The sequence below is a fragment of the Elgaria multicarinata genome, chromosome 7 (genome assembly GCF_023053635.1).
Source record: "Elgaria multicarinata webbii isolate HBS135686 ecotype San Diego chromosome 7, rElgMul1.1.pri, whole genome shotgun sequence".
Taxonomy (NCBI): domain Eukaryota; kingdom Metazoa; phylum Chordata; class Lepidosauria; order Squamata; family Anguidae; genus Elgaria; species Elgaria multicarinata.
The window spans coordinates 88,183,988-88,205,727 of record NC_086177.1 but is presented as its reverse complement, the minus strand read 5'-3'; the positions used below and the strand labels follow the sequence as shown (position 1 = coordinate 88,205,727).

Here is a 21,740-nt window from a genome sequence, read left to right as displayed (position 1 = left end):
GATTTTTATACTACAAGAGACCGGCCTTAATAAATTTGTACCAGGGCTCACCCTCAGAAACTATCCCCAGTGCCAGATTGCGGTCTGGGAGCATTGGATGTAGAAAGAGCTTTTAAGCTTGTGCAGACTTCTGGTAGCACTCATTCTAAAAATGTATATTTCTGTTCAGCGTTCCTCATGGGTGCCTAGGAAAGCTCAGCCAATAGAACTCTTTGATGTAGTGTTTCTCAACCAAGTTATTTCTAACAGCAAAAGTCCATAACCAGGGCTAAGTGAGGTGACCATCTCAGGTAGCAGCTGCTGGGGAAAAGCAATGGTGGCCTCTTGGCTGTTCCTCATGACTTCTCTGGCTGCTCCCTTCTGTTGGGAGCTCTATACACCACACAACCAGTCCTGGTCCCCCTAAACTAGCATGTTTCCTCAAGTGTGATGGAGGACACTGTCCCAACAGCACAACTGAAGTTCAACTGCCAGTCCAGTCAGCTTCTATATATGGACTGGGAAGGGGGCGCCATTTTGCCATTTTTATTATGTTCCTAATGTTTTTAATTTTTGTGAACTGCCCAGAGAGCTTCGGCTATTGGGCAGTATAAAAATGAAATAAAATAAATAAATAAATAAATAAAATTCACATCAGACAGCAAAATGTTATGGGCCGACATTGGCCCTGGTCATAGTTTTGTGGCAAAAACCACGCTTTTCATGCAGAAGGTCCCAGGTTCAATCCACGGTATTTCCAGGCATAGCTGGAAAAGAGTTATCTGAAGCCTTCGAGAGACGCTGCCAGCCAGCAGTACTGAGGTACCAATGATCTGACTGAGCAGCTTCCTGTGTTTCTCTCAGCCTGTGGCATATTGAGCTTCACTAAATCAAGGTAAAGGCAACAAAAGCAGTGCTCATCCCTGTCTCCAGCATGAAACAAAAACAGGGAACAGAGCCATGAGGTCCTAAGGCATCCATCAAGATATCCTGGATGAGAGATGCGACGATGGACAGCCTGAGAACTAGACCAGATAGGGAGGAATCAACAAAGAAATTACCACAAGTTTTCCGTGCATTTGATATTGCACTGTCTGGGAAGGAAAGAGCTGGTGATCCATCCCTAAGCACATGACCTGAGGCTGAGTATACATGTGCAGCAAAATGATGTGCTAATGGAGTGGCAGAATCCACTGTACCACTGGGAGATACCACTTTTGAATGCTCCCCAACACAAACACACACACATCCCTCCCTGAAAACCAAAAGCTATCATAGCAGACAAATAGCTAGGCTAGAATCCTGCTCACTGATATACTGGTTTTCTATCTGCAGGGAGTGTTATAACATTTTGTAAAAAAAGCATTCCAAAATGTCATTCTCTACCCATAGTAGCACTCTTTCCACATTAGGGGTGCCATCCTATGCACATCTAGACAGAAGAAAGCCTTACAACTCCCAGCATGCCCCAGGGCTCTTTTCCACGTGGAGGAGGAATGGAGGGGTGGTGGACAAGAGCAGGTTTCGCCCCCGCCCCATGTTCAGTGCACAGAACACACCTGTGCATAACACCACATAGCAGTTTCCTGTAGAAACAATGTACTGCATTGCCCGATTACCACTGAAATACTGGAGCGCCCTGGTAGGTGTTTGAAAGAGAGTTCACTGCCGCTTATCTTAACACTCTGCCAAAATAACTTTTTATAGGTACAATTTCCGGAAAGTGAGTGGCAGAAGGAGTATGGGGGAGGGAGATAAGGCAAGGGAGGAGATGATAAAATGCGGGGGAGAGCCTAATGAATTACATTTTAAATGGCTTTCTTCAACAGTATATTTCGACAGGTCTGCCAACTGCAGAAAAGGGGTTGGGTCTTACCCTCTCCTCCCCCGTAACAGGGCTTGCCTGCTCCATACAAAACTACTACCTCAACTTAGCCTTGGCTTTTCCCTAAGGCTAGGCTGCACTGGCTTTGATGTCAGGGCTAATTGAGAATGACCCAAGAGGACCCAGCTGTGATCTATAAATTAAGCCATGTTGAGGCAGTCAAACCCAAGGGCAGATGCAGCAGAAGATTAATTCCCCCCCTCCCCCAAGGCTTGCAAAGGTATAGGCTGAGACACACCTGCAGGGGGTTCAACAGTTGAGGAATTTTGAGAGTGACCCAGAAGAGAAGCCATTCCCATAGGTTAGCCGTGTTAAGACTCTTGCAGCAAAAGCAACAAAACTGTCTTGTAGCACCTTAAAGAGTAACAAATTTATTCTTTGGCCTGTAAGTCTGTTGTGTTGGGTTCTGTTTTTATTTATTTTTATCCTGTAATTGTTATGGGTTTTATTGTAATTAAATGTATTTTATTGTTTAATCCATTTTAATTACGTTTGTAAGCTGCCTTGAGCGGCATTTTTTGGTAGAAAAGTCGGTCACAAATCAAATAAATGCATAGTATTCTGGCCTTTTGTGAAGTATAACCCACTTTAAGATACTGCAACTGATGCCTCCAACAGAGAGTTTCAGGTTCATATGATGTACGTACAGTATAGTGGGGAAGGGGGGAAGAATTGTTACCAATGAGCTGGTTCGCATGACACAACTGCCTAGCATAGCTTAATTTACCTGCAGGGGCTGTCACATCATGCCAGACACCCGTCAGCACCATTTTTACATGGCACCTAGTTTGCCATGCTTGTCATGTCATGAGAACCCAGGCGATTGAGGTTGTTTCAAGATTAGGCAACTCTCAAATAACCCATGGCTTTGTTTTAGGGTTATTTGAGGTTTGTCTAACCCTCAAATAATCCCTGCTGCCGGGGTTCGTACAGCATAACAAGCCACAGTAAGATGAGTGCTCATGGGCGCCATGCAAAAATGGTGTCGGTGGGCATCCAACACAATGCAACAGGCCTCGTGGGTAAATTGAGCCAGGCTGGACTGTCATGACATGGGAACAGGCCCAGAAAGAAATCCATTGCAGGAAGTATTGGTGGTGACAATCACATTATTGATAGTGATCATTTAAAGTGCACCTTTTGCTGATAACAAACATCCTAGCTAAGCCAATAAACATATATAGTGTGATAAAAACCCTTTATCCCAATCCAAGCCTCTGCAGATAGAATTAAATCTATTCATGAATTACATGAAATCTCCCTTTGAAGTGTCTTTGCTCCATAGTGGATGCTTTAAGGTCTGTGATAAAAGTGTTCCAGGAGGATTAAGTGTCCTTCCACTTTTTTTAATATTACCATTTCTGATGTCAGGTTTGTGCCCATTTATTCATTTCCACAGAGATGGCCTATATTACTCACAGGAGATGGCATATAACCCAATGGAAGATAAGCAAGTGAATGAGACCCTAATACTGGGGATGACATTATTAAGTCCTTTAGTAGTGTTTCCTTAGGCTGACCATATGAAAAGGAGGACAGGGCTCCTGTATCTTTAACAGTTGTATTGAAAAGGAAATTTCAGCAGGTGTCGTTTGTATATATGGGGAACCTGGTGAAATTTCCTCTTCATCACAACAGTTAAAGCTGCAGGTGCCCTGCCGTTTTTTAAATCTGGTCACTCTAGCATAGCTCCTGCAACTTTAACTGTTGTGACGAAGAGGGAATTTTACCAGATTCTCCATATATACAAATGACACCTGCTGAAATTCCCTTTTCTATACAACTGTTAAAGATACAGGAACCCTGTTCTCCTTTTCATATGGTCACCCTAGTTTCCCCACGTAAATATGGGGATAGAGCTGGCATCTGGATTTGTTGCAGGGTCTGGTCTCTGTATTTGTTTCCTTGTTGTGTATTTGTTTCCTTGTTGTTTTTGTTCTGTATTTGTTTCCTTGTTGTTTTCTTGTTGCTGGTAAATTGCTGTTTTAGCCTCGTCTCTGCCTCTCATTCTGAGATCCCAAGTGGGAATTCTAAAACAAAAGCTAGATCTGGGGTTCAGAAACCCTTTCAGCCCAGGAGCTAAATTTCATTTCAGAGAAGCTCTCTGGGGGGTTTGGGGTGTGTGCATTCCAGCGATTGGTGAGGCAAAAGCGACAGGGCCAAAATACTGGCATATTTTTGCTTAAAATATGCAAAATAGTTTGCACTATGCAAAATTTGGGAAACCACCAAGCTATTAGTGTTTAAAGGAAAGAAGATGGAGCCAGGGAAAGAGATGTGGCTACCTAGGGAACACCAGAGAACTGGATTGTGACCCCAGGATGGCCAGATTTGTCCCCTGGGCTTGAAAGTCTACAGCCCTGAGCTAGAAGAAGCATCCATTCAGGTTAACCCTGTTCAGACAACACACTAAGACATGATGGTTAAGCATTTTGAGCTATACATTATGGCTTAGCATGTGGGGTGAACCATGACTTAGCATGTCATGTGAACCAGTGATCTTCAACTGGTAGGTCATGAACCAAAAGTGGGTCGTGAGATTAGTCTAGATGGGTTGGGGCAAAACTGTTGCTGTCATGTTGGTCAATTGTGAAATTGAGTCCCATGTTGCAGATTGGGAGTCTGAGGTGGGTCTTGGGTCTGGACCAACTGAAGACCACTGGTGGTGTGAACCATTCCTAACCATGCTGACTACATAACCATGGTTTAAACATGCTCACTACCCATTTGCTGCAAAAGGGTTAGCGGCCTAACCATGGCTTAGTGTGTTGTCTGAACAGGCCTGTTGTGTCCTTCAGGTTGATGCCTTGTACAAACAGGTGAGATCTGTTGTCAGGCAACAAACTGGAAGGAATAACAGAGGGATGCCTGGTACAGCACTCACAACATTTCTACACACCCCACCAAACATGAGGGTTAATTGGTTGGTTCAGAAGGTACAGCAAGTCTGAAAGTGGGTTAAACTAGACTTCAGAAAGTTTGAGACACACTGAATTAATCTTTCTCAAGCCACTCATATAAACAGATGTTTTTACACCACTAAAGAGAGTAGTCTTAGAATGTTGGACAGAGCATCCATCAAAAATTAATCATAGCAGGTAATGTTATCCTATACACACATTTTATTTGCTGTTTAAATATCTGTCCTGGTTTAATTGGGAGGGGAGAGGGTCAGAGACTCGTTTTAACAATCCTCTCACTGCCATCTCCTGATCACTGTCCCAGGGAACTTGCTGTCAATCAAACAAACAGGAAATGGTATCAAGGAGTAGCTGATGAGGGCTCGGTATGGTAGCGGTCCCTTCCTGACTGCTGAGCTTTGGTACTGGTCCTGCATCAGGTGGCTGGGAGGTTTTCATATTTTGGTAAGTATGTGGATGACAAGAGATCATGATTCTGCAGAGCTCTTTTCAAGAGAGAGAAAATGCACTGCTAACTTCTATGCAATTTTAAGCACAGCATAAACTACCAAGAAATAACTCTTGCCAAAAGTTATTAGAAGTGGATTCATTTGATAAATATTTAATTGCAGAACAAACTCTTGAAAAAGGAAAAAAAGTTTATTTGGGTTGAGGTTTTTTTTCTTTCTTTAAGCATGATATGACCATAAGAAAAGCCCTGCTGGATCAGATCAAGGGTCCATCTAGTCCAGCACTCTGTTCACACAGTGGCCAACCAGCTGCTGACCAGAGATCCTCCCACCATGTTCCCCAGCAACTGGTGTATACAGGGCTTACAGCCTCTGATACTGGAGGTAATACATAGCTATCAGGACTAGTAGCCTTTGGTAGCCTTCTTCTCCAGAAGGTAGCCTTCTCCTGGACCAATCAGGCCAGATCTACACCAAGCAGGATAACGTTTTGGAAACAGGATCTACACTACTGCTTTAAAGCACTTTATAACAGTTTTGACAACTGTATATGGAGTGTGTCCTGGGCCCCAGCAGTTGTCAAAACTTGTAATACACCTTGGTCTGTTTAAATTTAGAGGAAAGTGGGCAAAAATCAAACTGCTACAAAAATAAATAAATAAATGGCTATGGTAACTTTAAGGCAAAACAGCAACCGTGGCAACGGAGTTCAGTATTTTTACTTCTTCTTCTTCTTCTTCTTCTTCTTCTTATTATTATTATTATTATTATTATTATTATTAGAGTGCCATCAGCATATATGGCTCTTTACAGAATTACACAGGCAAAACCAAACAGGTCCCTGCCCCCATTGAAATTATAAATTTTGCAGCATCTCTTACAAATATGGGACAAGATGAAAAGAAAAAGATTTAGCCTTTCCCCTTAGCATCAATAATCGGGGAGGAGATCTTAGTTTTCACATACACAAAAGAGATAAAGTAGATAAGGCGATACTTTGCTGACAAACAGCATCCAGAGAGGATACCAGAATAAAACCATAAAATTTGCAAACTGAATTTCCAAGTTAAAGAATTAGGCCCCACAAACCACATAGGAAATTAACAAGAGAGCAATTATTAATAAGCCAATAACCTAAAGGGATATTAGCAAAAAAAGTGCTTTAATATGCAGCTTAACCATAAAGAAACACAATTTTAAGCTTTTGTTGGAGAGGGATTGAGGGGACAGTGATTACTGCAGAGAAATGGCTAAATATAAATCAGCTTATAAAGTCAGTTTCTTTAAGCCTCTCCGTATGTAAACTGGTCTTTCGCTAGTACTTAACATTAGCATAAGTAAAGACTAAATCGGATCTATTCAGTTAATAGGTTTAAATACTGGAAATGCAACACCTGGGGTGGAAGGATCTCTACCATGTGTGATGGATGTGTCATTACATAATTACCGGAACCAAATTCTGAGCATGACCTCACGAATTGTGGGATTGAATTTGGGTTTAACCCTTTGATTAGTACTTTTTAAATGTAATTTATTCAGTTATTTCTTATATTAAAGATTTACTGGCTATACACGTAGTAATAGCTGCCAAAATTGAGCCAGATAGTGGAAGAACACCCAGTCAACCTCAATTTGTGAGTGGTTGTTTAGAATGTCTGGGCTTAGCAGAAATGGATAAGTTTAAAAGAAAGCATAAACAGAAGAGTTGATAATCAATACATTATTAACATCATTGATAAATAGTCTGGCTTTGTTGTTTATTGGAGCAATTGTGGGCACAAGGTTGGATGAAAGTTTATTTTTGTTATTAAACCCCCCCCCAAGATATTGTCAATTGTCTACCACTGCCTTTTCAATGCATTCAACTAAAATTCCCATCATCTCTAGCCAGCATGGCTGAGGATGATGGATGTTGCCCGACTGGGGGAGGCTGGTCTATTGTCTGTTCAATAGATCCTATTGTATATTATTCGTCACATTTTAGGATTTTAAATTTGCTTGCTGCCCTGTGGCATGTGATTGCAAGACAGCTAGATTTTTTTAAAAAACTGTGTCTGTCATCTAGTATATTCTCAGTTCCCCCCTTGTAAATTTGGAACATCTGTGAAATACAGAAGTGAACAACTTGTTTTGGCCTACAACTCCCATCAGCCCCAACCAGCAAAGTCAGTGGTGAGGGTTCATGGGAATTCTACATCAAAAAGTTGTTCACCCCTGGTCTTATGCCATTTTGTTTGGAAAATGGGATAAGAAAATATTAATAATTTCCCTGAGCCTAAAGACAGAAAAAGTTTCAAAGTAAGCCCACCTTCCAGGCTTGACAATGGGGCAATTTACATTTTGCATATATTTAAGCCACCTGAAATGTGCGGTCTTATTCTGGATGAATTCTGTTGCTTTCCAAGGGGCACCCTGCACAAATCAGGCCCAAACAGCAGTCATGCAAGACTATCCATCTGTGGTACACAAGAGCAGGAACTGATTCTCGCCATAAAAAATGAAAGCATTCCTGTACTATACTACTGCTATCACCATTATGAATTAAGGAATTATTATTATTATTATTATTATTATTATTATTATTATTATTAGTTATTTATATAGCACCATCAGTGTACATGGTGCTGTACAGAGTAAAACAGTAAATAGCAAGACCCTGCCGCATAGGTTTACAATCTAATAAAATCCTAGTAAAACAATAAGGAGGGGAAGAGAATGCAAACAGGTACAGGGTAGGGTAAGCAGGCACAGGGTAGGGTAAAACTAACAGTAGAAAGTAACAGTAGAAGTCTGCACAACATCAAGTTTTAAAAGCTTTAGGAAAAAGAAAAGTTTTTAGTTGAGCTTTAAAAGCTGCGGTTGAACTTGTAGTTCTCAAATGTTCTGGAAGAGCGTTCCAGGCGTAAGGGGCAGCAGAAGAGAATGGACGAAGCCGAGCAAGGGAAGTAGAGGCCCTTGGGCAGGCGAGAAACATGGCATCAGAGGAGCGAAGAGCACGAGCGGGGCAATAGTGTGAGATGAGAGAGGAGAGATAGGAAGGAGCTAGACCGTGAAAAGCTTTGAAGGTTAACAGGAGAAGTTTATATTGGATTCTGAAGTGAATTGGAAGCCAATGAAGAGATTTCAGAAGCGGAGTAACATGGTCGGAGCGGCGAGCCAAGAAGATGATCTTTGCGGCAGAGTGGTGAACAGAAACCAACGGACTGATGTGAGAAGAAGGAAGGCCAGAGAGAAGAAGGTTGCAGTAGTCCAACTGTGAAATAACCAGTGCATGAACAAGCGTTTTGGCAGAAGAGACAGACAAAAATGATCGAATCCTAGCAATATTATACAGGAAAAATCGACAAGATTTAGCTACTGCCTCAATATGAGGAATAAAGGAGAGCGAGGAGTCGAATATAAAGCCAAGGCTACGAACTTCCTTGACCGGAGTAAGCGTAACATCATTGACAGTAAGAGAGAATGAGAGATGAGGAGAAGGTTTAGGAGGAAAACCAAGCAATTCAGTCTTTGCCATGTTAAGTTTCAAGCGACGATGAAGCAGCCAAGCTGAGATATCTGAAAGACATGCCGAGATACGATCGTGAACATCAGGAGAAAGTTCCGGAGATGACAGATATAGTTGTGTATCATCGGCGTACAGATGATATTGGAGGCCATGAGATTGAATAAGCTTGCCCAAGGGCAACATGTATAAGGAAAACAACAATGGGCCAAGCACTGAGCCTTGCGGAACCCCTACTGAAAGGGGAAAGGAGGAAGACGAGCTGCCATTAGTCAACATGCTGAAAGAGCGACCCGCTAGATAGGAGGCAAACCAGTTATAGACAGAGCCACAAAATCCAAGGTCATGAAGGGAATCTAAGAGAAGATCATGATCAACCGTGTCAAAGGCTGCAGTTAGATCAAGGAGAATAAGAACGGAATAATGGCCTTTAGACTTGGCAGTAAGGAGATTATTGGTGATCTTAGTAAGGGCTGTTTCGGTGGAATGCAGAGGACGGAATCCAGATTGAAATGGATCCAAAGCAGAGTTACTAGAAGATACTTTTGCAGAAAGCAATTCAACTTTCACTCAAGATGGGGATGGCCATACGGCTCAAGCAAACTAAGCAGCCACCTGAAATGGCAGGCATTTAAAGTTGATAATTGCCTGATTCACACATAATGACAACCTATAGGTTGCTTAAACCATGGGTTATCAGGGCAGAACTCCAGCAAGCACACTGTCTTCCACATGCTCACTGCTTCTACTTTGCTAAACAACCCAGGAATGCTGCATACCAGGGTTGTTAGTCATAATGTCCAAATCTAGCACTCCGGGTTGTTGTGTGTTCAATTCAGAGTGTGAACTCATAGTTTGTCGCTAGGTTAAAATACTGGATTGTTTAACCTTCAACACAATGCTACATTCAGATGTCATGACTAACTACCTAGGAATGGGGTATTCCTGGGATGTTTAGCAAAGCAGATGCAAAACGAAAGCAGCTAGTGGGCAGGAGGCAGCACGCCTGGATGCTCCCTCGTGGCCCTGTGAATTCATGGGTTGTTTAATCCATGAACTGGCATTATGTATGAACCAGGTCAGAAAAGCAGCATGTCATCCAAGAGATACATCTCAAGCGGCTTCTATGACAGGGGTAGGCAACCTGATGCCCTCTAGATATTTTGGACTTCAACTCTCATCAGCCCCAGTCAGCATGGCCAACAGTCAAGGATTTCAGGAGTTCTAGTCCACACTATCTGGAGGGCTCCAGGTTGGCAATTCATGCTATGTGACAATCAAAGGAACTAGAAGTTTATACCTCTTGCATACACAAAATGCAGCCCCTTTACTGTTTAATGTTGCCTTTACTGTTCCTTCCCTTCCTCTGTAACTTCCTCCCTGCTCAAAATGTGTAGCTTCCTCTATAAGTTCTTCTAAGCAGCAGCCTTACTTTTTCCCCATGTTGCTCTAAAATGCACCATATACACTGATGGGAGAAAAAGACAGAACAACGAATAATGTCTTGGGCTCATTCAAGAAAAATATTCAGAAAAAAACATCTTTACCCAGCCCAGTGTTGAAGTACAACTCCCATCATGCTGGATGGGGATGATGGGAATTATATAGCTGCAGTCTACAGATACTTCTGAGTGTTCAAATATGATGAAGGGTGAATGCAAAGCTCCTTTGCCTGGAAATCACCAAAGTGCAGGATTAGTCTCCACTCCCTTCTCACTGCGGCTTTGGCACTACTTTAGCTCACATGCCCAAGTCAGATTTAAATCTTTCCATCTGTAAAGGGAATTCAGGTGAGGCAGGTTTTAGACAGGAGGGCTTCAATGAAGCAGTCAAAATATCTTTAGGGATAAAACCCAAATTTCCTTATCCCCATAGTGACAGAGTAGGAATTCCTTGTTGTGGGTTGGAAGGTTTCTCCATGTACACCAGGCTAGACAATGTTGATGCTTGGAAAATTAAGAGGTATATAAAACATCCCAAATGTAAAATCAGTGTCTGTGTGTAAATCCCTCGGCAAGAAATGAACTTCATTAACACAAAGAAGTAGGGCTGAAAATATTTATTGGAGGTTAAAAATTGTGGCGCCATCAACACACTAACAGTTTCAGACCATTCCAGTTCAGTTCACACTAGTCAAGTTGAGAGATCCAGTTCCAAGCAAGACCAAGCATTTTTATGCCAGCTTCAGTTGGCACAGTCAGGCTTGAAAGTTCCACTATATGACATTCAAATTGAGTACAAATAATTCTGAACCGGGAACACAGAATAAAAAGCAGGTCCCTCCAGCTTAAATAAGTATAGATAAATGACATCTTTTAAAATATATAAATATATCCTGGTTTCACATCTTTCATTTGTTAGTATCCTATGCATACTCCTTTATTTTTCATTAAATTGGAATAGGAACTCAGTAAACTAGGGAGTGTATTTCAGTTAGAAGAAATAATAACAATAATATGAATATCATACCTTATTGTAACAAGCAGCATGTTTATTCAGAAGTATGTCCCACAAAGCCTAAATGCATGTAACTGAAATGTACTCACATACTCCCCCTGCCTTCCCCTCCCTCTGCTTACCACCTTCCCTCTAGATGTTTTGGCCTTCAGCTCCCATGATCCCTCATGATTGACTATGCTGGCCAGGGCTAATTGGAGTTGTAGATCAAACATCTGGAGGGCCACAAGTTACCGACTCCTGCTATAGTGTCCACTGGATCTAGAAATAGGAAGCCTAGTTGCCTACAATGCAGGCGGTATAGGCATTATTTTGCTACTCTATTTTATGTTACATTAAGGAGAGTGTAATTTCTGAAATGCAATGCTAAATTCACTGTGCAAACCTTTTTCTGACCCTAGTGCTGAGCAGGAAAAAAGAAAGAGCTTATCTCTGCATTCATATCTTCTACGCTATTCCCCCACCCACCCATTCCTGGAGTATTTCATAATACACAAAGACAACCCCAATTAAATGGACATGAACTGACATGACTGTAAACTGCTGCTCCCACAGGATTCTTTTTTTTCTTTTCTCTGTATGACAGAAAACGCTTTTATTTGGAGATAAACAAAGAAACAAACAAATTCTGCTGGATACGTAACAGCCACAATTACTAGAAACCCAAATGTGGAAATACTGAAGCAACTTTTAAATGAGGTTCTTTAAAGATTCCCCCCTCCTATTTGATTCACACTATATAGACATAATCAGGAGAATGTCAGACGCACTTAGATCCCACTTAATCCAATGAAATCTCTACATTTCACAGTGCACTTAAATCCCAGAGATTTTCCATGTTGTAAGCTTGTCTAACTTTTCTTGAACTGCACTGAATTACAAGCATCAATAATTTTTGCTATCCCTTTTGCCTTACTCTTCAAACTTTCCTTCTCTGCATCTATGATCCTTCTAAATCTGTGACCCGCAAAGTAGCACCTGTGGTCAACTGGGCACCCACCAACACTTCCCTTGGTACCCATAAGCCCCTTAACCCCTCTTAGTGTTTTCTATAAAACGATAAAACATGAATCGGGTGGCTGGGATCATGTCAAAGCAAAGGATTTGCCTCCAGTCACACACCATCTTTATCTCCCAGAATGCATCTGGGCTTCATGTGGCATTCTTACCAAATTAAAATGGTGAATGGCTGGAGGCAAATGCTGCACTTTTAAGCAATACCCTGCTGCCTGCAAAAAAATAAAAAGGGAAAAAAGGAAGAATAACATGAGAGGAACGGAATTGCCCTTCTGTTGACCAGCACGCTGGGCAGGGGTACACGTGTGGATTGAAGAAAGCACTGGAGAGCCAGCACAGGGGTTAGGGGAGCCACTGTGGAGCTGGGAAAGTAATATGGGTGTTTCTCTATAAAGCATATTTTGTCTAGATTTTTGTCTGTTCTGTGCTTTGTCTGTGCATTTTGTGTGTGTTTGTATTTGGGGGCTCAAACTTGACCTCTGCCTTCCACCCAGTTTCTTGGACTATTTGCTTGTCTTTTAGCTTTCCCAGTTTAACTTTTGTGCAATGAGTTGTTTTGTACCTGGCCATGCCCACCATGGCAGCCATTTTGTGGCACTGCCCATGACACCTGTTTAATATTCCAAGTGTACCCAGGGACTCAAAAGGGTTGGTGACCCCAGTCATAATGGTCCATTAGGTGATGTCAATGGCGTTCACGGCAGCCTAAGCAGATACTTGAAATGCACCGTCCAAGTTAAATATCAACTAGTGGCCCTGATTCTGAAAAAGTTCGTTAAGACACACAAGCCCCATTACAGCTAACCTGTTGCATTTCAATGAGACTAGGTAGAGAAAAACATTAGCTGCACTGAACCAGCAAGTATAAGAACCACTGTGTGTGTGTGTGTGTGTGTGTGTGTGTGTGTGTGTTGGTGGTGGTGGTAGTGGTGGAGGTCGAGTTAATAGACACTTTTCCTCAGATGTTCTCAGATCATCAAATGTTTTCCCAAGTGTGATTATCCCTCTCCCATAATATTTCCTCATATATCCAAGTACATAGTATAACACTACAGCTCCAAATGTATCACTACCACCCCCCACTTAGTTTCATAGGGCTAAGCCATGATGGTTAAGCACTTTGAGCTAACCATGATGGCTTAGAGTATTGTGTGTAGGATGTTTTCCCTAACCATGATGGGTACATAACCACAGTTAAACCATCCAAACTTACCACACACTGCAAAGGGGTTAGCAACCCTAACTATGGAAATTACTTGAATAATAGTATATATATATATATATATATATATATATATATATATATATATATTTCTTACCCGCCTCTCCCTCTGGATCGAGGTGGGGAACAACATTAAATACAAGGGTCTCTACTTCCCTTGCTCGGCTTCGTCCATTTTCTTCTGCTGCCCCTTACGCCTGGAACGCTCTTCCAGAACATTTGAGAACTACAAGTTCAATCACAGCTTTTAAAGCTCAGCTAAAAACTTTTTCTAAAGCTTTTAAAACTTGATTTTGTTCTGACTTTTATACTGTTAGTTTTACTCTACCCTGTGCCTGTTTGGTGCATTCTCTTCCCCTTCTTATTGTTTTATTATGATTTTATTAGAATGTAAGCCGATGCGGCAGGGTTTTGCTATTTTATTGTTTTACTCTGTACAGCACCATGTACATTGATGGTGCTATATAAATAAATAATTAAATAAATAATAATAATGAGAACATCTAAAAATTCTTAGGTTTAGAATTCATCTGGGTAGGCCTTCTGAAAGAGATTGGTCTTTATGGCTGTCTTAAACTCGGAGAGAGTGTTAAATTGATGAATCTCTCCCGGCAGGCCATTCCACAATCTTGGGGCAGCAAAAGAAAAGGTTCTCTGGGTAACGGTTCTCAGCCTAGATTTGGCTGACTGGAGTAAATTCTCCCCAGACAACCTGAGTATTGTATGGGGGAAGGTGATCCAGCAGGTAACCTGGACTCAAACCACGTAGGGCTTTAACACTTTGTACATATCTCAAACAAACAACCCAGTTGGAAGTTTCCACCCAGCTGTCACTCAAGATTAGATTAGATAGCATAAAATCAAGGAATATTTTCCCCTATGCTCCAACAACCATGGATTGAGCTGGTTCTACATGTGTTTGCTACTTTAAACTGATCTGTATAGATTTAGATCAGTCAACCTCCAGACACCCTCCAGATATTTTGGACTACAATTCCCAGCATACCCAGCCATTGGTCATGCTGGCTGGAGCTGAAGGGGATGGTAGTCCAAAACATCTGGAGGGTAGCAGGCCGGGGAAGGCTGATTTAGGTAGATCAGTAAACTGTTTTATTTTCTTTTAATGTACACACTTGCCAAATTTCTCCTATTTCCCCTTTATTTATACTTCTTTATAAAACCTGATTGATTGGGAAACCTGAAACAGATTGGATTTTTACACCATGCAAAGGGAAATAGTTTCCTCTATGCTTCCTTGACCTTTTGGGACTACATTTTAAGGCTTTAAATGAACAGAAGACGGGAAGGTAGGCTAATTGCTTGACTAGTGGAGACTGGAAGCTTAGCTGGCAGTTCCTTATTCCAAGTCAAATAAATGTAGGTCTTGGGAAGCTCACTCACCTTTTACTAGGAGTGAGTGGTGCTCATAAATTTATTTATTTGTTTGTTTATTTATTAGATTTGTATACCACCCAACTGGCAAATGCCAGTTGCAACAAAGCAGAGGACAAGGTGCTGACAGTTTACTCTACAAGGTTAGCACTGGGGTATAAGGTCCCTCACCTCCACTGTGATTGACAATTCTATCACATTTCAATTGACAATGATTGCCAGCAAAAACAAAAGATTTTGTGGCACCACTAAACGGGAATAAATTATGACAAATGCTTTTATGGAATGGAGTCCACTTCTAAGGCAACCTTAAGGAACGGAGTTCATAAAAGGGGGCAATTAAACTGGGTGAAGAGAAAATGGCGAGAAAATGCTTCCATCCTTATGTTGTTTTAAGAGCAAACAAGCCAGTATGAGAGCCCGTTACAGAGACCCACCCTCATTCTCTGTTTTTCTTTCATCCATGAGGTCACCAGTTCTGTTGGCTCTCCTACTTCAATGGGGCTTTCAGTTCAAGGACAATCAAGTCCTTAGACAGCATATCTCTCTCTCTCTCTCTCTCTCTCTCTCTCTCTCTCTCCACACACAGACAGATACCTTCCCCAATAAAGTTGCCAAACTAGAGAGATTCCAGTCCAGAAACCTCCTGCGAAATCTATCAAATATAGCAGGGGAGGCAGTCCTCCAGATGTTTTGGACTACAGTTTCCATCAGCCCCAGCCAGTGTGACCATTGACCAGGGAGTCATAATCCAAAATTTTGAGAGGACACCAGATTGCCTACCTCCTGATCATACCTTCAAGCATTCTTTTAACAAACAATATTCCAAGGAACTGCTTCCTCCTTCCCCTTTTTAAAGTCCTCCTTTTTTAAAAAAATGCCCCTCTTCCCAGAATTATTGATGGAACAGAAGGGGCGTCCCTTACTTCCTAACACAATAGCATTATAGAGTAGGAATATCCATGTCTAGCTCAAGTGATAGGAAACTATAACATGCTTTCCTATTTAAAAAGAAAAGACTTTCGTATTTGATTTGATTTATTTCTGCAGTGCCATCAGTGTACCTGGTGCTAGACAGAATATGAGAGGACAGGTCCTTGCCCCACGGACATTACAATCTTAAAATTTAATGCAGGGAAAACAACATAGCAGGGGTAGGGAAGGTGAGGCTAAAGAGGCAAGTGGTATGCAGGTTGCTTCAGTTGCTTAGACTGAATTAAAGGTTAGTACCAGTAGGACAGGAGTGCAGTACTTCAGGCCCAGGGACCAAATCTGACCCTCCTGAGGTCCCAATCCAGCCCTTCCCCAGGCAGCCATACCCTTATTCATCATGGTTAAAACCATGGTTTAAGGTGTCTTCTGAACACAGCCTGGCTTTCTGGCTTAACCACCATAGTTAAAGCCATGGTTTAAGGTGTCTTCTGAACGGGCCCATAGTTTGGCAGTTTCCTGAATTTTGTGCATTCTCTCCCCCTCCCCCTCACAACCATTCTAAAAGATTGAAATGCCTCTCCTAAGGCTTATTTCCTGGCATTAAGAGCTTTAAGCTAACTGTGCTGGTATTCCTAGTCTTTTGGCTCCTCCCCTTTTGCCCCACCCACAACTGGAATGTGGCCCCCGGGAACTTTTCTGAAATAGAATTCAGCCTTCAGGCTGAAAGAGGTTCTGCACCCCTGCAGCAGGAACTGGGAGTTGTGCCAAAGGCTTAGGAACATGGGGCCTGCCTGATACTGAGTCAGCCCACTGGTCCACCTATCCCAGATTTGTCCATACTGACTAGTAGAAGCTCTCTAAGGTTTCGAACAGGTTTCTAACGAGCTTCACAAAAAAGTGGACTTTGAGGAGGATTGTGAAGAAAGCAAGATGGATGTCAACATAGATGTACTTGGAGGAAGATCCAAGCATATGAGGCAGTAAGGGCAGTGTAGGGATTTAAAGGGTGTGTGTGACATGTGCACCTTGCTACCTCCAAGTCAGGAATTGTTAATGAAGATGGACAAGGAGAGGTCAAGGATGTGATCTCTGCATCTCCAAGATGAGCGATACCTAAAGCTAGTAGAACTCTATGCACATCTGTTGATATTCAACTGAACTATGTGGTGAAGTGACTTTGTGAAGTTTGGCACTTAGTCAGTTCACTCATCAGCACTCATTTAGCCTGTTCACAAATCATGACAGCCCACTGCGGCTTAATCTACCCACGGTGGCTTTCACATTGTGCTGAGTGCTTGCCATGGCTTGTCGTTTGTGCAAACCCCGGCAGCAGGGGTTGTTTGAGGGTTAGGAAACCCTCAAATAAACCTAAAACAAGCAAGGTTATTTGAGGGTTTGATGCAATGGGTTATTTGAGGGTTATCTCAAAGAACCCCTGCTGTCTGGGTTTGAACAAGACAACAAGACAAGCTGGGCACTCACAGGTGCAATGCAAAAATGGCATGACATGACAGCCTCTGCAGGTAAATTAAGCCACGGTGGGCTGTGATGCCATGAGAACCAGGTCACTGTGCTTTTATATGTCTTTAGTTTGTCTCACCATGTGCTGATGGGCAAACAGAATGAGTGACTTCATTTCACAAGGTCTCCTCATCAGGCAGTCTGGTTGAATGATCCACTCAACTGCTCTCTATTGGAATACAGAGGATTGCCTGAATCTGCCTTTATCCTCTTGACCCCCTCTGTTCCTTGTCTCTCTGGCAGTTCTTTCTGTATATTTCATGTGAGGACAATACACCTACAAACATCACATGAAAAAACACTGCAAGGGGAAAAAATGGGAACAGAGGAATCTGCCTTGTACTGAGTCAGATCGTTGGTCCATCTAGCCTAGTATTGTCAACACTGACCACTGAGGGCTCTCCAGGGTCTCAAGCGGAGTTTTTCCAGCCTTGCTACAGATGCCAGGGACTGGGCCGGGGACCTTCTGCATGAACACCCTGTGCTCTACCAGTGAGCTACGATAGCATAAAGAGTGCAATCACCTTGAAAGATATTACAAAATAGTGCATGTTGCCTTCTTGAACTGCGAACCATGGTGCATTTTCACATTGTCCATAAGAAATTGGAAGGCCTTTTCCAGCCACAAATAGAGCTTTGAACGAAATCAGCTTTCATATTCAAGGAAGCATGGAAAGATGTGTGTCTTGACATATGTCTCCACAACGTATGGCAAACTTAGTGATGGCTATGTCTAATCTAGCTTCCACTTCCACCACAATCCCCATGCATTCAATGCTTCTGTATCAGAGTGCAAAGAAGCTGAGGTTTAATTCAGAAGCCTTTCAAGCGCCTTCCCATCTACAAGATATCATGATTTCCATGATACAACAGTGTTTAAGTGTCGCTGGTACTGGTACAAAATAATCACTGGCATAGTGATCCCACAAAATATAAGACACAAAAAATAAACAATGTGGATTTTTTTTAAAAAAAGTACAACTTTGATCAGTTTCAGAATATGTAAAGAGTCCTAGGTACTTCTCATACAAATATCTTCAAAATCCACTGTTGGGCAATACCTTTTTGGAGCCAATGAAAATGCCCCCAAAATGTGCAAGCTTTCAAGTTCTCCAGAACTCTTAATAAGGCTAGGTGGTACCAAAAAAGGTGATGAAGAAATGGAAAAATCTTCCTCCATCCCCTGCTCTTGGTATCACATAACCTGAGAACTCCTTCCAGAGAACTCGAATGCTTGAACACTTTCATGGCATTTTGGATGATCCTAATAAACGTATTATTTTCTCATAGACTAGCATGGCTATCTTTGTTTTTTAAAAATAATTTTAAGTATTTGATAGTCTAATTGCAAATATCCAGCACTTTCATAAAGCTGAAACAATCAAATGTATCCTAAAGAAGAGTTTAACACTTTTTATAAAGTCTTACAGCAAACAAATGAGAATACCTTAAATATAAATAGATATCTTGCAAACCAAGACATCCGTGGGACTTATTTGGAAGTAAGTCCCACAAGTTCATGGGAATGCAGCCTTAATGCTACACAAATTAGTTTTGGCATTAAACCAAATTTTAGTTCTTAAAATTATGACTGGCTGTATGTGCAAGTCCATAAACAAAACCATAGAGGATAAAATACACAGCTTTTTTTAAAAAAAACCACACACGTGTTTCTTCACTTCTACCAAACAGAGTGAAATGGCCTAAACTCTCAATACATTTTTGACTGATTAGCCAACCCAGGTATATACGCAACATCTCAGATACTGATCAAAATCTGTCTTTCAAACAATTGTCCTTCATACCAGAACGTAATGGGCACATAACAACGAAAGCACCACAGAACAAAACTAGCACCTTCTAACAGTCGCAAGGAATGATAAACAGGCCCATGCCTTTTAATTCCGGATTATCTAACCAGAATTATCACCACACTTCGGCTGACAATCTCTAGCATGACTTAGTGATCGTCACCATGCATTGAAAGTGCAGGCAAATGCACGCTCAAACAAGTTTTTAATAAAGTTCTTCAGAATGTATGAAAATGCAGCAAAACTCCACTGAGTAGTCTTGATGTGCCCTCTTATTTTTATCTACCAACTAAACCAAATGTCCTCCTATTGGGCAGCGGAAGAAAAAAGCCCATACACCATTTTGTGTAATATACACCTTTCAACAATATGGTTCTTTTCTGGTAATGGGACTTAATATTCCCCTCCCTCGACTCTCAATCCGGTCAATTTCCTCCCCAATACCAATCGTCTCATGTCAAAAATTGGTCAGATATTGTACCCCAAATAGATTGCACCACCAGATTGCTTTATAACACCTTCTGCTTTTCTTCTTCCCCCTTTCCAGATGTTATGTTGTAGGTCAGCTGCCCTAGGGCAACAGCTCCAATGCATAATTTTCTTCCCAGTGCACATGTGCGTGGCAACAAGGAGCTGCACAGGCCCAGAAGAAAAGATTCAAGGCAAAATCCTTAGATCTAGATCTTGAGACTCAGCCCACGGCAAGGTGTTGGTCCTCTCCCTTCATCGTGGGCATAATCTGAAGTCACCAGACAAAGCTGCAAGGAGCTAGTAACATCTGCTGAAAGGAAGAGTTGTACAATGCTGGGAGGGTGAAGGGGGGTGCTGGGAGAAGAAGCCAGTGAAAGACTTCCTATCGTCTCCACCTTGCACATGTTTGAGAGTGTAGAGAGGACTAAAAGAGAGGCAACTGTACGCAGCTAATCTAGTGTGTATACACACACACCCCAGTCCCAGATCATGTTGTCCTTCAGTGTTGGCATGTTAAAAGTTCAAGGAAACTTTTGCAACATTAATGCTACATGATTTGTTTTTAACTTCCTTAAATGCTAGGCTTTAGAGCTTATTTCAAGGTGTCCTTAAAATACACACCACCTATGGTTTTCCAGCTCTTTACGAATCGTAAGTACACTGGGTTTTCAGGAGGAGAACCTTAGAAGTTTTCATCTGGGATGGAGCCCTCCATGTCATGCTGATAGGGGATTTTTAACTGTTTGCTTGTCTCTATATAAATATAAATTATATAAAGTAATCTATTGAAAATGGTGACAAAGATTTGCATAAAATCACTTCCTCTCGCAAGGTAAGGGGAAATCCCACATACTCCACTTTTTTCATATACACTCTTCTGCAACATGGTTGTTTTTTGATAGAAATACAGTCGTCCCCCCAAAATGGCTTGTGGGAGGGAAACGGGATTTCTGAGCTCCATCTTCAACATCTTTCTGTCCCACAGCACACATACAGAAGTGCCAGGAGAACGGGAAGAAGATGGCCGTTTCTGATCCAATATAAAAGGTCTTTTGTTGAATTCACACACAAAAGCCAAGAATCGCTTTTCATTTCTAGGCCCCTGAAGGAAATGGAAGGCAACGGTCCTGCTGCTGTACTGTGCAAAAGAAGAAGCAGAGATATCCCAAACGTTTGGGAAGGGGCACTGAGAGTTCAGAACCAATAATTTTTTTAAAAAAGAGTAGAAAGGAATTGGGAGAAGCAAGGTGGAAATCTGCAGTTCTCCTGTGGGTACTATTCAATCTCTTTTATGCCTTGTATAAAGGAGGAAATGTAATCCCAGTAGGTCCACCACCGAGATTGTTTAACCAAAAAAAAAAGGGGGGGGGGAGAAAAACACAACCAACCAGTTGATCCGTTCAGGAGCAGCAAAAGTAGCAAGCTGGCTGCGATCACTTACTTGTCCGTCTCTTGTGACATGTTTGATCCAATGAACTTTCTCCCCTTTTCCAGGTGCCTCAGTCTCTCTGGTGAAACTGGACTTTCAAGTCTGTGCAGGTAAAGGTGTGTGTGGTGTGTGTGTGTGAGAGTGAGAGCGAGCGAGCGAGCGCCCGGGACGGCAGAACCAGAGCTACTGGTAATTCTGCTTTTCTTCCCCCCCTCTACTTCTCCCTCAGCCAGCCGCAGAGGTAGGAGTAGGACAGGTAAAGCCCCCTTCTCCCCGCCCCTCGCATGTGGAAAGGAGACTGGCTGGGCTCGGGCTTTCGCTCTCCCTCCCCCTGCTGTTCAGGGAAGCAGCAAAAACCTAAAGGCGCCTACAGGTAACTTTCCCAAGACGGGCTGGATTCTTTCACTAAAAGATACGAGGCAAGAGGGACGAGCTGCGAGCTGATTGGGCAGAGCGGGCCTTCAGGTGAGCAGCCATTGGAAGAGGCGCGTTCAGGTAAGGCCCCGGCTTAGAACGCAGAGCGAACTCACCTCTGTGCAAAGCAGAGGTGGACTGGTTGAAGGAGAGCCGTGTGTAGGGCGGGGGTTTGGAGAGAGAAGCTGGATGGGGAACTGTGTGCCAGGGCAGGCGAGGCCTAGCCTGGCCGACGAAGCCGCGCAACTAGGCTGTAAGGACGCGCGAGAGGCAGCTGTACTCGATTGGGGTGGGGGGCTCTCAAAAACGCGGGAGGGTGTGGAGGAGAAACTGA

The 21,740-nt window shown here is 42.4% G+C and overlaps 1 protein-coding gene across 1 annotated transcript in view; it reads right to left on the bottom strand.

Moving 5' to 3' along the window:
- GRHL2 (grainyhead like transcription factor 2) overlaps positions 1-21,209 on the bottom strand; it is an 89,818-nt gene extending 68,609 nt beyond the window's left edge. The window contains exon 1 of the mRNA XM_063131030.1: positions 21,005-21,209. Within this exon, the coding sequence (XP_062987100.1) occupies positions 21,005-21,024 (20 nt within the window). The 5' untranslated portion in view covers positions 21,025-21,209. The remainder of the gene's footprint in view (positions 1-21,004) is intronic.
- Positions 21,210-21,740: the final 531 nt, after the last annotated feature.